This window comes from Rhipicephalus sanguineus, chromosome 3 (genome assembly GCF_013339695.2).
Source record: "Rhipicephalus sanguineus isolate Rsan-2018 chromosome 3, BIME_Rsan_1.4, whole genome shotgun sequence".
Taxonomy (NCBI): domain Eukaryota; kingdom Metazoa; phylum Arthropoda; class Arachnida; order Ixodida; family Ixodidae; genus Rhipicephalus; species Rhipicephalus sanguineus.
In genome coordinates, this window is record NC_051178.1 from 191886743 (window position 1) to 191902059 (window position 15317).

Here is a 15317-nt window from a genome sequence, read left to right on the forward strand (position 1 = left end):
ACACTAAGTTCTTTGGGTGGTTCGTGGCCTACGCGGTTAGCTCCAATTGTTCAGATAAACGCCAGAGAAAAAGAATCAGCAGGAGAGAAAGCATTTAAAAATAACCACGCTGTTTGCTCGGGCTTTTGTTGACGGCACCCATTGCGCAGGCTCCAATTCACCACACCAACAAAGCAAACGGCACTGCCAGAATTCAACATGGTGGACATGATGCAGGCGTACAAAAACGGACAGCGCATTTATGGAGGGTCTCGCATACAGTCAAAGCTCGTTAATTCAGATTTCATGGCACTGGAAAAACCCTCCGAATTAACTGAATGACGAATTATCGAAAGTATCAAGAAAAGAATAAATAAATGTCTATTACATCATTTCATTTCATTTTCTTGAGGAATACGCAAATTCATAATTATTTTGCATAAGAGCAGTGCAAAAGCAGCATTTTTCGTCATTTGCTAATTCGTTCACAGTGTGAACGTGGCTCACGAACCTTGAGTCTTAATCCGAAACGTGCTCTAAACCCATTTCTTATTACGTATAACAACGCGATTGTAGATGACGACAACGCCTTTCTGAAAGCCAGTGGCCGTTTCGGCCGTCCGCGAGCGCAGTTTTCGCTCCTTTGCATCGCTTCGCACTCAGCGCGTTCCGAGGTTCGTCCGAATTGATTGGGTTACGGCCAATACACCCGAATTAACGAGAGTTTGATGCCATTAACTCTTTCATTACCACACCTATTCAAATCGATCACCAGTGATCGATGCTTTGAATCATCAATTTTGGCACGTTTAATTTGTTTCTCGTGCGCCTATCACGTCCTACCAGTTAGTCCAGCCACTGCACTTTCAGAATCAGTTTGAATTTGCCTCTTTTGGCAACACAGTGATTTTTTGACAGACCTTTGCGCGAACCAATGTGCACGTGTTGTTGGGAAAATGCGCTTGGCTGACGAACTTGAGAGAAATGCATGCCGCTCGGGGTTATGCTCCAGTAACATCAAAGTTCTGTAATCAAAAGAACTTTTGCAAGTCAAATATCAAATTATGGTGTCAGCTTCGCAATCGGACAGTGTTTAGCATAATAATTGCCTGAAATTTATGCCAGCTATTCACTAGAGAGCTGTTGTTTGGAGTCGTGGAAGATTTATTGTACCAAAAGTTATTTGCAAAGGTCCGCCGCATGTATAACATGTAGACATGGCCTTTTCAGCCAGTTTACAGCAGCTTCGGTTTCGCTTCTATTGTTATATCAGACACAGGGCCGCATCCCGCATCACTAGTCGCTCCTATGGCGGTGGCGTCACGCGCGCATGGGTGCGTACCGGCACCGCGATATACGCGCGCCACTCGAATTTATATTGCAACCGCACTTGAATTTAGTGACGACAAGCTCAGAGTCTGAAGATGACAGCAGCTCAGCTTCATGATCTGATAGCGATGATGTTTTGCGTCAGCCTGGGACATCCGTAGCTGTTCAGGGGTTGGTTTAGTTTATGGCCTCAAGTGGTCTCCTCTGCCGCGCGTACGTAGCTGCCGACTTTTGTGCACAATCTTAGATCTACTCTGGTTACGTGCAATGTGCACACGTTGCTAGGGCGCGATGTACTGGCGCTGGCTTCAAAGCTTCTTCTCACGACAAGGCTGCTGGAGCAGATCTCGGCCCTGCACTACAGAGCGGTGCGAGACGTTTTAGGACTCCGCGTGATTATTATTTTTTTTTTTTTCAATACTATCTGCAAAAATATGAATAAATATGCTTGGACGCATATTTGGGAACGCCAACCTATGTGGAGAGAGGTGGCTTATGGAAAGAGGTGACGACAGCTGAACTGGTGAAGCTCATTGCACATCTGATTTATACGGGTGTCGTTCACATCGTGGGCATCCATCTATTTTGGAACACCAGCAGGCTATTCTGGCAAAAAACAAAAAAAAAAACACAAAACTATGTGAAAAGAGCACGAGTGCACCTGTGTCTCATGGAAACTAGGCTTTGCTTCACCGCATTGCATGAGTAAGCAGTGAAGCAACACCTGGGTTCAGAATTTTTGTCTATTTTAATGGAAACATTGTGTAGAACATTTATTATTTTTCACACTACTCCTCAGTCCTTTATCTTCAAAATGTATATTATGAATTTTCTTTGTTCTGAGTGATTTTGCATATATGGTGGTTTTTATTGCTCTGTTGATTAGCTGGCAACAAAAAGTTACACACTTTGAAATTTTTGTACATTCCACAATAATTTTGTTACTTTACAACTTATAATTTTTCGGGAAGACCATTTCATTATGCATAATTGGTATGCTGCAATGCATACTGGACTACTTTCCAAACTGGCAAAAACTTTCTTTCCGAGACATATGAAAAATAACCATTTTCTTGCGGTAACAAAAGAGTTAAACAGTACACATGCTTGCCAGGACCGGAGAACATGTCCTAATTATCCGATTTTCCGAATTAACGAGAGTCGAATTAACAAGCTTTTACTGTACTTACAACAGCCCCACAGGGGATTATGGCAGCATCTAGGGTGCCTTCATAGAAAGGCTCCCTAGGTGCTTCACATTTGAAAAATATATGTGGAATCTGCTTTCCTGCAAAGGAACTTTGAGGAGAGGGAGCTACTCCTTTGTTGTGTAACACTGCGCATAAACGCCTTTCTAGACGATGTTCCCTCACTTGAAGTACTTCTGAGTGCCCATATGTCAGGGGTATCAGCCAGTTTAGTTAGAAAAAAGGCTCTGTTCCAACACAACACCTACCACATTAGGGTACTGGAAGGCCTGCTGTGGGTAGTAGACAGATGGCTGGTACACAACCGGGTATCCCGATACAGCTGTGTTGGCTGTAGCAACAGCTGCAGTGGAAGTCTGCAATACCAGCATGCAAACAATACTTGCTTTAACTGAATTGTTATCAGGAGGAAGGGGGAGGGAGACTAGAGTAAATAACTACCAAAGAGAATGCATCGTTTCAGTTGCGTATCGTTGCAATTCGTCTTCCTACATCGTGCAAGGAATGAAACATTTGATTCTCATTAACAAAAGAGGCTGAAAAAGTAGCATCAGTAAACACTGCGAGGAAGTACTACAAAACTGGCAGAACTACGTTTTACTTCAAGTGAATTTTGACATAACAAACATTACAGTACAGTTCACCTGTTATAACTGATAAGTCAGAAGTACAGCAGCACCACCTATGTTGCTTTGATTTATACATGCTTAATTGAACCCTGAAGCACATGCCTAGCAATACAATGCCAGAGCCACTAAGTCACCGCAGTGGGGTTGCATAGTTAAAGAACGATGAACGGCCATTTATAGAGTAAAGTATGTGCTCACAAACCTGAGTAGCTGCCGGGGGCGAGTACTGATATGTAAGTGCATCCGGGTGGAAGAAGGCAGTGCCATTATGGTACATGTAAGGCACGCCATTTTGGTACAGAATCGTCCCTGGCTGGACTGACTGGGTTGGGTCTGCAGTCACAAGAAGAAAAGAAAAGTGAAACTATGTACCAGTGCTGTTTAAGCAGGCTGTGTACTTGAAATTCAGACCAAGAAACTATGTAGAACGTAGAACAGTTTACAGTCAAAATGCTTACATTCATTCTGAAAAAAAGAAAAACCCTAAGGGTGATAATGAGATCCAAGGCTGAGTACCTTGACAGAATTAGGACAGTATGCAAACATAAGAGAAAGTATGGAAAAGTGACAAAACAAACTTTCCCTCATCAAACCTAAGATTTCCTTTTCCCAGCTGTACACATAAAAAGTAGGGGTGTGCGAATATTCGAAAGTTTCGAATATTCGTCGAATATTACATTCAAAATATTCATATTCGATTCGGAAATCGTGTATTCGAAAAGTTTCGAATACTATTCGATAACTTCGAATATTCAAAAAATTCGAATATGCGATTTGATTATTATGCATAAGATAACTCGATTTCCACATTTCTGCTGCGTTCGTATAGCTTAAAACTTTTCCGAGAGGAGCGACAAACATCGTAAGTACACGGAGGCGCGATATCTGCCTGCGACGAGCGCCCCAATACGTATGATTTATTGCTGGTGCATCTCCGACCTGCAGCGCTGTTGGCGATCATGTAACCGTACATTTTCAATATTATGCGGCCGTAACATGCTGCACTACCGCTCGTTCCCTATGCGGGACCACTTCTGAAGAAAGACACTGGTGGCCGACTGTAGGCACCTTCAGACACCCCAGTCTGGCAAAGCTTTGCCCCATGTACCTCCCTATACCAGCCACTTCTGTTCCAAGCGAGCGTGCCTTTTCAGTGGCAGGGGGGTTGTCTCTGTTAGAAGGAAGCGCCTGCTACCTGATCATGTGGAGCAACTCTTATTTCTTCATGATAACATCTAGTCATTACTTTCATTGTGTCGTGATATTTGCTTGTGTTGTGATGTGCATTGTGCTAGCCTGGACATTGTGTTCTGGAGATAGCAGTGTATGTAGTGTGGCCAGTCAGGCTGTTAATGTTCTTGTTTTTTTCAAATAGCTACATATTAAATAAAATATCGTTACTGTGGAGGCATTTTTCCTTTGATATTCGATATTCGATTCGATATTCGAAGGTGGATATTCGTATTCGATTCGTATTCGAAAAATTTGATATTCGCACACCCCTAATAAAAAGCTATTCGTAATACAGTTAAACCTCGATATAATGAACTGCGACATAGTAAAATTCTTTATATAATGAAATCAAACTTTTTATAACTTCATGCCATGTATTGTTTAACCACAATATATTGAAGTGCATTTATCCGCAATTCTGATACAGTATAACCTCGTTACAACGGATCTGTTTACAACAGAAATTCGGATGTAACATACCAATTTGCAGCGTTATGCCGACCTCCGTATTTGTTCCATTGATTGAGCTTCGTTTACAATGGATTCTGGTACAACGGATATTCGGATATAATTGACTAAAATGTCAGGCCAGCAAGGTGGTCAGGACTCCTTTAGAGTGGACTTTTCAATCACGGTAATTAACTTCCGACTTCAAATATCGCTTAGCATACTTTCGGGACGGGAACAGCGCGCCGCGGATATCAACGTACCGACTGAATAACGAAGGCCGCCGATCTCCGGTCTGTCAATGATCAGCTATATGCCTAGCTGTAGCGACAAAAAATCTGCGCGCAGTGTGCTTGGTGTTGCGTTTTGGGACACTGACACTCGAAATTGCTAGCCGCTGCCACCGCTTCTCTGAGCGGTCGCTGCGCGGCGAGCTTGCCCGGGGGGGTCCGCTGCCGATGCGCAAAATGCCCATCCGTGGTTCTGAGGAGCCAGCGGGCGATGCGATTCGTTGCTTGTGACGAAGGACATTGCGGCTTCTTCGCTTTCGCATGTCCTCTAGCGCGATGTTCTTGCCCGCAAAATTCGGATTTGTCTCGTACATCGGCACCGTGAACGGAGTTAGGCCCAGCCACGACATCAAGTAGAAAGCTCGGTAGCAATGTGCGTGGCCGCGGTGCCCGATGTTTCAAAATACGTCATGCTCGACTGCGAGTACAAAGAGTTGTCCTGCGGTGGTCTTCGTCATAAGCTCCGAAGTGCTGATAAGAAGAACCTCGAACAGCGGGTCCAACGAGTCAACGCTATTAGTTGCACGTCTGCGATGTTCTACACATTTCTGCGATGTTTGCGACGAGTGTGGCGCACTATCGTAATCTGATGATTGAGCTTCCGCTTGCAGCTGCCCAACTAAAGCGTTCTAAATTAACGACGACCCGTGAACACAGAATGAGTGCGAACCCGTCACTATGTAGCGCAATTTTCGACAGCCACAAACTCGCGACGCACAAGCAGCAGACGACAATCCTGAAGCGAGCATCACGGCAGAAGCAGCCAAAACATGTGCTTTTTGTACGCTTATTACTGAATGGAGGAGCCAGCCGAAACGGAGAACTTGAACACTGAGAAATTCTCTTTACGACGAGCCCAAAATGGTGGCGCCCAGTTGCCGAGCTACAATTTTGAAAAACGCTTTTTTTTTGCTATTTCCGCAATTTTCGCCAAGTCGGCAAACGCAAACAAAAAAAATTCTATAGCACTTCTACATAGTTTTCATTGAAGATATTTTGGAATGAGATAGAAAATGGGCTACAGAAACTGAAAATGCGATTTTCCAAAAATCGCATTTTTTTTTGGTCCCCCGTTAAAAATAAGACCATGTTTGTGACTTGTAATTCTCTCCGGTTATAACAGACCCATTCAGTGTTTACATGAAAGTCTGTCGTAACAGTATTTGGATTTTACATACTCCCTTCACAACCAACGTTACTGGATGGGGACAGTTGGAAAACTCGCGCGAGGAGGCGGCCGCAGATTGTCGCCCATTCCAGGTGTCGCTGGCATCGCTTTGCGACCATGTCCCGTGACCGTCACCGCGGCGCAGCGCGGAGCAGACGAAGCAGCCTCGACGCTGCTCGACGCAAAACACGTCACGTGAACAGGGCGCAAATCTATCGCAGCGCCCCCACTTTTTGGGAGACAATGAGCGGCCACGCCGCTTCCGTGGCGATCCCGTGCAGTTTTCCAACTGCCTCCATCTAGTAACGTTGTTCACAACAGACCAAAATCCTATTCACTATGAAGGTCTGTTGTAATGAGGTTATACTGTATAACGAAATTTCACTACTGTTGCAGAGGAAGAGTGGGGCAATAAATTGAAACATCTGCTGGTTCCAGTGGTTATATGGTGCACCTGCATGCTGTTTCCGAGAGCGCATTTTCAAAGTCGTGCGCTGCACGACAGAGAGTGGCCACCGAAGCAGAGTTGCATCTTTTCCAGCAGTGGCTGGGGGAAAGGGTACACATCAATGTTCTCCTCGCCTTAGAAGTGGCAGAGAGGAAGAGTATGAGGGAACCCCGGTGCATTACATTACACACCAGTGAACTGTCCATATGAGGCACAGTTCCGTATTCTGTGCTGCTCGTGCCATGCGGCACCTCCGAATTAGGTGTTTTTGTTTGCCGTAGAGGCAGTAACACAAAATGCAGCAAGCTCTCACTTATTTGTAAGTGATCGCAACCGTTCAGAAAATGGATGTCGCCGAGAAGTCTAGTATCTATGCGGTCTTACTAGTTTTTTTGGACATATGCATGCACACAATGTCAAAAAACAGAAAATGTGGCCACCATAAATGTAGGTGCCGTAATTCAGGTTGTCGCCTTGCCTTCATGTGATTTTAGAACGCAGCTCTCTTGTTTTTGTGGCAAGCAACGGCTTTCAATGCAATGTAAAGATGGGAGCTGGCTGATGGAAAACACAAATTGCAATAATGGTCAGGAGAACACCGTCTCCCCACCATTTCCAGTTTATTCTTTTGCAGATTACAGGTACCTGCAGCCACTCCACGTGACAACCAATAGTTCTCTCAAACTGATCCACCAAGAACGAAGAGGCACTTTTTGACAGACAGGTCCACTTATCCAAATGTTGGCCAGCCAGTGTGAGGCATATTATTTCTGTTTATCCCATTTTTATTCTGTTTTTCAACATTCGAACTGAGTTGAGAGCAAGCGGGTCACAATTCAGTGAACATGACAGCATCAACGTTGTACCACTTTCGGCAACACCCAAGGTTTTCCAAGACAAGCCGCAATTGCAGAATAGGCGCGATAGCTTTAATTAACCCATATTACACTGCACTGCATTAGACCTGCATTTCTTTGGGCTTTATGGGTGATGTCCACCCTCTGTGAAAAGGACTTCACCGGTTCGGCATTAAGTCGTGGTTGCTGCATCTCAAGTTCAACAAAATAGATTTTCTTACATAACTGAAATTAGCTTTTTGTACCTGCCATATTATTCAGACATCCTTGTGACACTTTCAGTGCAAAAAAGAATTCTTCGGCAACTACACTTTGCACAGGAGGTAAAACTACAATTTAACTAGATTTCAATACCGTAACGAAGTAAGCTACAGATTTTTAACTGTATAAGAGTAATTCTTAGCATCACCAGTTACAATGTTTTCCTAGCATCTTATATTACTTTCTAAAGTGCATGTTAAGTAGATTCCCAGAACCCTCGTAAACGTGGATCACTGTAACAGCAACAATTTGCCACTCATAATGAGCAAAACTGTGGCTTAAAGGCAACTTACCATACACCCTCGAAAATGGCTAGAAAAGAAAGGAAAAATAATGTGAGTAATGATACCAGCCAATCAATTATACATAGAGTAAGCATAAAATACAGGACCCTACCTGCTTTCTGATTGCTGGAGCGATGTTGAGTCTGCGGTCCCTGAGCATTATGTTATTTCCCTAAAATGCACCAAATAGGAAAAAAATAAATATAAAGCCATGTAAGCATTCGCAACAAAAGTGAAACCTCAGAAACTTATAAGAACATGGTATGCATTAACTGGCAGGCTGGCAGAGTTTGAACCATTCTGAAGATTTGTAGCAAAGGTGTCACAGGAATTGTAATTTCAGCAAGAATGTCTGGAGTTATTTATTTGGCTGTGCACAATGGAATGGCAAAAGTATATATCAAGAACGGTACAGCTCAATAGAACCTGCTTGTACAGGATAATCTGTTTAATGTGACCACAAAAATATCTTCCACAGTCACTGCTCATAAGTAAAATCGATGACATAACTTCATTTCTTGCTTGTCACATGCCCTGCTCATATTCCTCAAACGGATAAACATTTCTTAATGTGCAAATGCATTAAGAGAGAAGTACTTTTTCTAGCACACAAAATTTCACTGCTGACAAAAAAATCTGAAGCAACACAATGTGTATATACACTCAAACCTCATTATAACAAAGTCGCATCTGCCACGAAAATAACTTCGTTATATCCGAAAATTCGTTATAAACATTTATTTTTAACACTGTAGCTATTACAAGACTATTCCTCATTTACTTCGTTATAACAGATAATTCGTTATATCCGTGTTCGTTATAACGAGGTTTGAGTGTAACAGAAACAACACTAACACTATGTCTGGATCAGTAGTCTCATCTGTACAGTAATTCTACGTTATCCACTCAATGCTTTGGTCATGCCCACTTAATTAACATGTGCAATGAAATTGGCAAAATGAAATCACAAAACACCGACACCTAAGGAGTGCTTTGGGACTGGAGGTAATGTGGCCATGGCCCCATCTACATCATTACAATCAGGGAAAAAGGAACAAAAGACAGGGGAGCCAAGAGAAGTAGTAAATGTAAATTTGGCAGGTAATGAAGAAAACTAACTACTGCTGGCTACAATGCAAGGGAGCATCATATCTGGCGGCTACAGTGGCAGTGAACTGTTGCCAAACTACTGAACGTGTACTGCTGAAGTAATCCTTTTAACATAAGCCATCAGTGAAAGTCAGTTGCACCTTATTCTTTCTGGAAGCACACAGGTACATATGTTGATGTGTCAATACTTACTAAGCTCTAAACGATCCATAGAAAGCTTGTAAACACAAGTGGGAAAGAAGAACAAAGCATTAGTTTCACTAGAAAGCAGATACCTTAAGCTGTCAGCTTCTTATATCCATTAAACTGACTGTTTTACACCGACAAAATAGTCAGCCCTTACAAGTAAAGGTGGACATAAAAGCCAGTAATGAAGATGTGCCTTGGGCAGGAGCACTTTCCAGTAGAAAAAGAGAATTGTGGAGGGCTTTAAACTATCTAAAACCATCTGCAATGCTCACTTCAAATCTCTGTCCATTGTTGTTACCGTAGCAGAAATGGCACTACATTAGAGAACACATAATCCTTATAATGCAGGACAGGTGCCTGTCGTCTTATTGTACAAACTGCAATCACAATCACCCAACTGATCTTTTGGACCTACTGAGTTAAAGTACCCAGTGGCAACACCATTTACCACACAGCAACAATGTATAATGATAGAAACTTTGGCGACTATAAGGTACATTGCTTATTTTTTTTTACATATAGTGGACAAGGATGTTAACATGGTGATTGGGAACAAAGTAGCCACCATTCAAGCACACATGTTTGGCTCCCAGAGATTTCGCACTTGACTAACTTCAGTCACAGACTGGGGCACAGCAGTTACTGGTTAGGCCTAGCTGAAATGATGCCAAGCAGCAAGTTGTCACAGGATAACTGAGTATACCACCTACAGTGCTTCTTTGCAGATGCCTTTTTAAATTTCTTTTCGCGACTGACGTGCCCTCTTTTGCTTGGACTTTCAGGCTTTATCTAGGCATCAATGTGGTATATTAGCTGACATCAACACTACAGAATTTTAGCATGTACACAGCAGTTGTAGCATGCAACGTATCAGCAGGCAACCACAGCCAAAATGCATGGAGATCTGGTGGGCGCACTTATGTTTACCTATAGCACCAGCATATACAGGCTATAGCACCAGTCAAGATACAGGCTGACCAGATTGCATGCGAGCAGACTACGCACTTGCTGCAATGCAGCAATGAGTAATTTTTCCTTGACCATATGTGAAGTTAAGTCGTCAATCTTTTGGCAAAGCCTACTTTGGGCTCCAAATTATGCCAATTACTACACCACGGTTTGTGACAAGACTGAATTATCGGCTCGTAACTATGCAGGTGGTGACACAGCCTTCAAGTTCCTGCACATTCTGTCTGCTATGACATGAATTTTGACATGTTTGCTGGAGGCCAGCAGGTACATCGGTTTATCGATAAACAAGAATTAAAATACGGTCTAAAGAAACTAAATATTCATTTGGCAAGTACACAGAACTATCACAGTATGAAAACTGTTCAGTCATGTGCAAGTACTTAGCTATCCACAATGTCACACAGAAATACTGGCATTTCAGTTCGGCTGAGCCAAATTCAGAAATGTAAAGTTGTCTTTATATACTGCATATCAACCAACCTGTTTCCACTAAATAAATAAAAAGAAAGTTGCAAAAGAAAAATGAGCATGGAATTAAAAGACTTAAGACCTCTTTGCAACTGAAATACATGCAAGAAAAACATGTTACCGAAGAGGAAAGTGGAAAAGGAAAAATGTCACTCACTGATGCCTGAGCCCTCTGGGCATCCTCGTCTGTCTCAAACGTCACGAATCCATATCTACGAAAGAGAATTCGGCTCATGTTTGAAAAACAAACATTTACTTCTAAAGTGAGATGCGCCCAACAAAAAGTGAGCCTGAAGAAAGCTCGTCCATATCTCATTGTTTTTAACACTGTTGCCCAGCATAGGCACTAAACCAATGCACACATGGACCCTTGAATACACCATAACAGGCTTTTTGAAAAAGAGTAGGCAGTTTTAGAATAGGGTATGTAAAGCTTTGCATTAGCATTTGTCACCGCCGCGAATGCTTCATACGCTAACCTCTTGGGTACACACGTTATATTTCGAAAATACCATACGTACCCAAGCAATGCGATCCCCTACAACAAACCCTATTCTAAAACTCTAGCCAACAGTACAATCAGGTAGATGCAACGCAAAAGCCAGCTTACAAAACAATCCTTTAAAACATACCTTCATGAACAAAAGGAAGTGGTGAATTCACGCAAACTGAACGAGTCCCAAAGCCAATCCAGAAATTCGTTGCACACGTGAGCATGCCGCTTCAAGCTAATTCTACGCTTACCCTTTGGACACACCAGCTCTGTCTAGTATGATCTTTGCATTGGTCACCACTCCGTAGCGTGAGAAGAGCTCGTGCAGTTCCGATTCTGTCGTCTGCAAGTGAAAAAAGGTTAAGTTACTGCTGATGTAAACACTCAACTTTAATGAAAATCAGCCGACAATAAAGCCAAGGGAAGTATAGGGGACAGTTATTTGTAGGCTTTACTGTATTGCAGTAATTATGATATAAATTTGAAGAAGTTAAAGGGGACGAAAAGACAACCTGCCGCAGGCAGGAACCGAAGCTGCAACCTTTGGACAATGCGTCTGATGCTCTACCAATGAGCTACAGCGGCGTTCGTCCTCCCATCCACTTTATCGGGTATTTCTGTGCCTGTAAACCTGGGAGTGTTAGTCAGTGCTGCTCATAGCCATGATGGCACAGGCCATTAGCTGGTTTGATCATTGTGAGCTGCATAGTTACTCGCGGCCGGCCGTGGGATTGTTGCGACGTGCCCGCAGGCGCGCTAACAATCACACTGAAAGCAAGCAGCGCGTTTGAAGAAAAAAAAAAGTGCTCGAGGTCATGATGTGCGCTGACGAACAGACATAGCTTCTTGGCCCCTTGTAACCCCCCTCCCCGTGTCACTTTCAGCGCTCTCGCTGGTACGAAAGGAGAGAGAAAGTGCTTAAATTTAGCGTGTGATAAATCGCTGTGACTCCATTCGTACTTGACGGATTCTAAAAATTTTTGCAGCAGTTGATTCGCGAGGCAATAAGCTCCTTCAATGAAGTCATTCAATGATTACTTGAAAAGGTGTCGCAGGGCCCCTTTAAGAAATTTTTCAAATCCGTGAGGCATAGGTGGAGTTAGCAAAAAAAGCACACTTTCTCTCTTCTTTTGACACAGGTAGAACGGATGAAAAATTCGTGTACACGGGGTGCCGCTGGAGCAGATGTTTCGACAAGCGGACTTGTATTTTTCAAAGGCTGCGACAAGAAACTTGTTGAAACACCGGCTCCAGTGACACCTCGTGTTTATGAATTTTTCATCTGTTCAAGCTATCTTCCCCTGAACTTCTCCCGAGCTTCTTACAGGAAGAAAAAGTGACTTTTGGTTGTCTGACACAAAGCTGTAAACTCCTGCATGTGTGCAGTGCAATAATATTTGGCAGGAGCCTTGACTGCTATCAACAGCATTTCCTCACTACAAACAAAGTGTTGTACGGCCCCTTCACCACTTTCAGGATGAGGGAGAAACAAGCAGTTCTGAAGGACGTTAGCAAAATATTTCTATTAAGTGAACTAATTGCAGTATCTTTATGTATAATATATCACATTGAGCAGTCATTTCTAAATGACAATTTGCTCAGGAAACAACATAAAACAGTAAAAAAAAGGCATGCATGTACCAAGTAAAATCTGTAGAACAAAAAAAAAAGAAAAAAAAAAGCACGGAAGATGATTTACACAGTCTTGTTTCTTATATCTTATACGTAAAAATTTGGCAGGCCTAACAGTAGCGGTCTTTCTTTAGCATTCTCCGGCATCGATGCACCCATCAGCACAGAGTTCCCACGGTTCTTGTGCCACTCGACAAAACAATTACGGGAAGTCGTGAAGCACAAGTGCACATTGCATGATCTGCAAGAAACATCTGTTTTGAATTCAGTTTCCTTCTTTTCATAGCACAGCTTGTAGTTTTTACATCTGTCTGCTTTTTCTGGCACGTGGATCATGCATTCTGTGGAGGGTGGCGGAGAAGCGCGAGCTGGCATGGCACCATCAAGATTCAAAAGCTGTAGAACAAGCTCTTCTCTGAATGCTAGATGGCCAAATCCAGCATTTCTTGTCACCTCCGAGATCTCTAGGTGCCATTTACGGTGCGCTTGAAGTAAAATAAATGTATTCACACATGCAATATCAATGCGCTGAAAGAAGAGTGTCTTCCACCACTGCACCTTCTCATGAGAACATTGTAATACCCAATCATCTGGTCTGATTTATCAACTCCTAGCATGTCAGCATTGTAACAGTGTATAAGCAATGGCTTCAAGACAGAAATTTGAGTACAGGTATTTTCGCTTTTTTCCTTTTTCTTTGGCCGTGAAAGTATCATTTACTGTATGAATAGTACTCATTATGCTGACAACACGATGGTCTTTTCATGGAAAGTACAAGATATTGCAGTCATGAAACCTTCTAATGTTGCCACGTCACACTTCTTTTTCCCAATGTGCATCTCTGAGTTCAGCAGGAAACCCTAGGCAATCTTTTCATGTAGTTACGCAAGCCAATGTTTTCTGGTCAACAATATGAGCAAACAACGGCGTCAATGAGTAAGAGTTGGCCAATGAATATTCGGTACCCTTGATCTAAGTATTCAGCACACAGCTGGCAAACTACATCGAAAGCCAATCAATAAGGATTGGCTCAGGCCTGTCAGTGTATGTACTGTGTATCCGGTGCCGGGGTCAGCTAGGACCCACAGCTTGGAGCCCCATTTCGTGACCTTATTTTTCATGCATTGTCGGATATCTCGATGTGGCTGGAACAGCTTCACCGATACCGCAATCGACGTGTTCAATGAGCCAACACACGTAGCGGAGCTTCCCTTTGGACATCTGGCTAATATCATCCAAGTCTGCAACTTGGAGCAATTGCGAGCAAAGCAGTGAAACGGTGCTGCGGCATTATCCGTTGCGGGAACAGACCGCTGTAAAGGTTTTCCCACACCCCTGTACAGTTTCAGACAATGAGCCTTCACGATGCCCATGTTAATAATGAGGCCGACGAAGCTCTATCATTCCATTTGGGGTCACTTCTTCCCATGAGGAATCATAGTGAGCATGCATTGGTTTTTCGAATATGTGGGTCTAGCCATATTTATTGGTGTTGTTGCAAATAGCTTCAATCACTAGTGTTGTGAAGGACAGAAAGAAGTGCAGGGGCTGTCAAATTTTTTAGATGCGAAGCAGCTTTTGCTCGGGGCTGTGTCCGGTGGTGGTGGTGGCGTCCACGCTCCACTGCGCATGCACTTACTCTCTCTCCCACTCTCCTCCTTTATGCAGGTGTTCGGTCGCCTTCTCTCCTCCCCCGCGCTGCAGCCACGGCGCAGCCTCTCCTCCCAAGTGATGCAGCTGTTCCACAGCCAAATACAGCCTGTAAACCACTCTCTCCTCTCCCACCCCCATTTCATGTATATATAAGCGCGTGCGCTCTGTCGGCTTCAGTCATTCTCGCTTCGCTCCTGTTCAGATGAGTTGTAACTTCAACGTCGGCGCCACTCGTTCACTCGGCGCTAACGGAAAGCAACACACAAACACAACGTAATGATAACACAAACACTAAATACAGACCTCACACACTAACAGAAATGCCGAGTGAACATAACGGAAACTTGGTGCGCGCCCCCAATGCTGCTTCGCATCCCCTCATTGTTCTCTTGAGTGGGAGATGGTGTAATTTTTTGTTACACTCCTGAGTGCTACACCCATACCTCCTCCAAGTACACGCCAGGCACCTGTCTCGGCAAAAAGTCGATCCACTTCTGCACCGGCGACAGGAGGTCGTTACAGTAGGTTGTTGAGACCCAACCAAACAAGAAATGAAAAATAAGAACATGTAGCGAACATGCGTGCCTGCTCATAGAGTGCACTGAATGCAAAACTAAACTCACCATCGACCACTTGTGACAGTTCCAGGTCGATTTCCTCCTGAATC

At 43.4% G+C, this 15317-nt stretch overlaps 1 protein-coding gene across 9 annotated transcripts in view; it reads right to left on the reverse strand.

Annotated features, from left to right (window-relative positions):
• The window catches only part of LOC119387935 (protein boule-like), a 232121-nt gene that overhangs the window by 212035 nt on the left and 4769 nt on the right, over positions 1-15317 (reverse strand). For all 9 annotated transcript variants that reach the window (XR_007415483.1, XR_007415482.1, XR_007415481.1 and 6 more), the window contains exons 3-8: positions 11617-11708; positions 11030-11084; positions 8246-8305; positions 8143-8161; positions 3348-3478; positions 2765-2872 (exon numbers count right to left, since the gene is read on the reverse strand). Coding sequence is in view for 5 of the 9 variants with exons in the window: in XM_049413765.1 (XP_049269722.1) it covers positions 2765-2872; positions 3348-3478; positions 8143-8161; positions 8246-8305; positions 11030-11084; positions 11617-11708 (465 nt within the window). In the remaining 4 variants the exon portion in view is untranslated. The remainder of the gene's footprint in view (positions 1-2764; positions 2873-3347; positions 3479-8142; positions 8162-8245; positions 8306-11029; positions 11085-11616; positions 11709-15317) is intronic.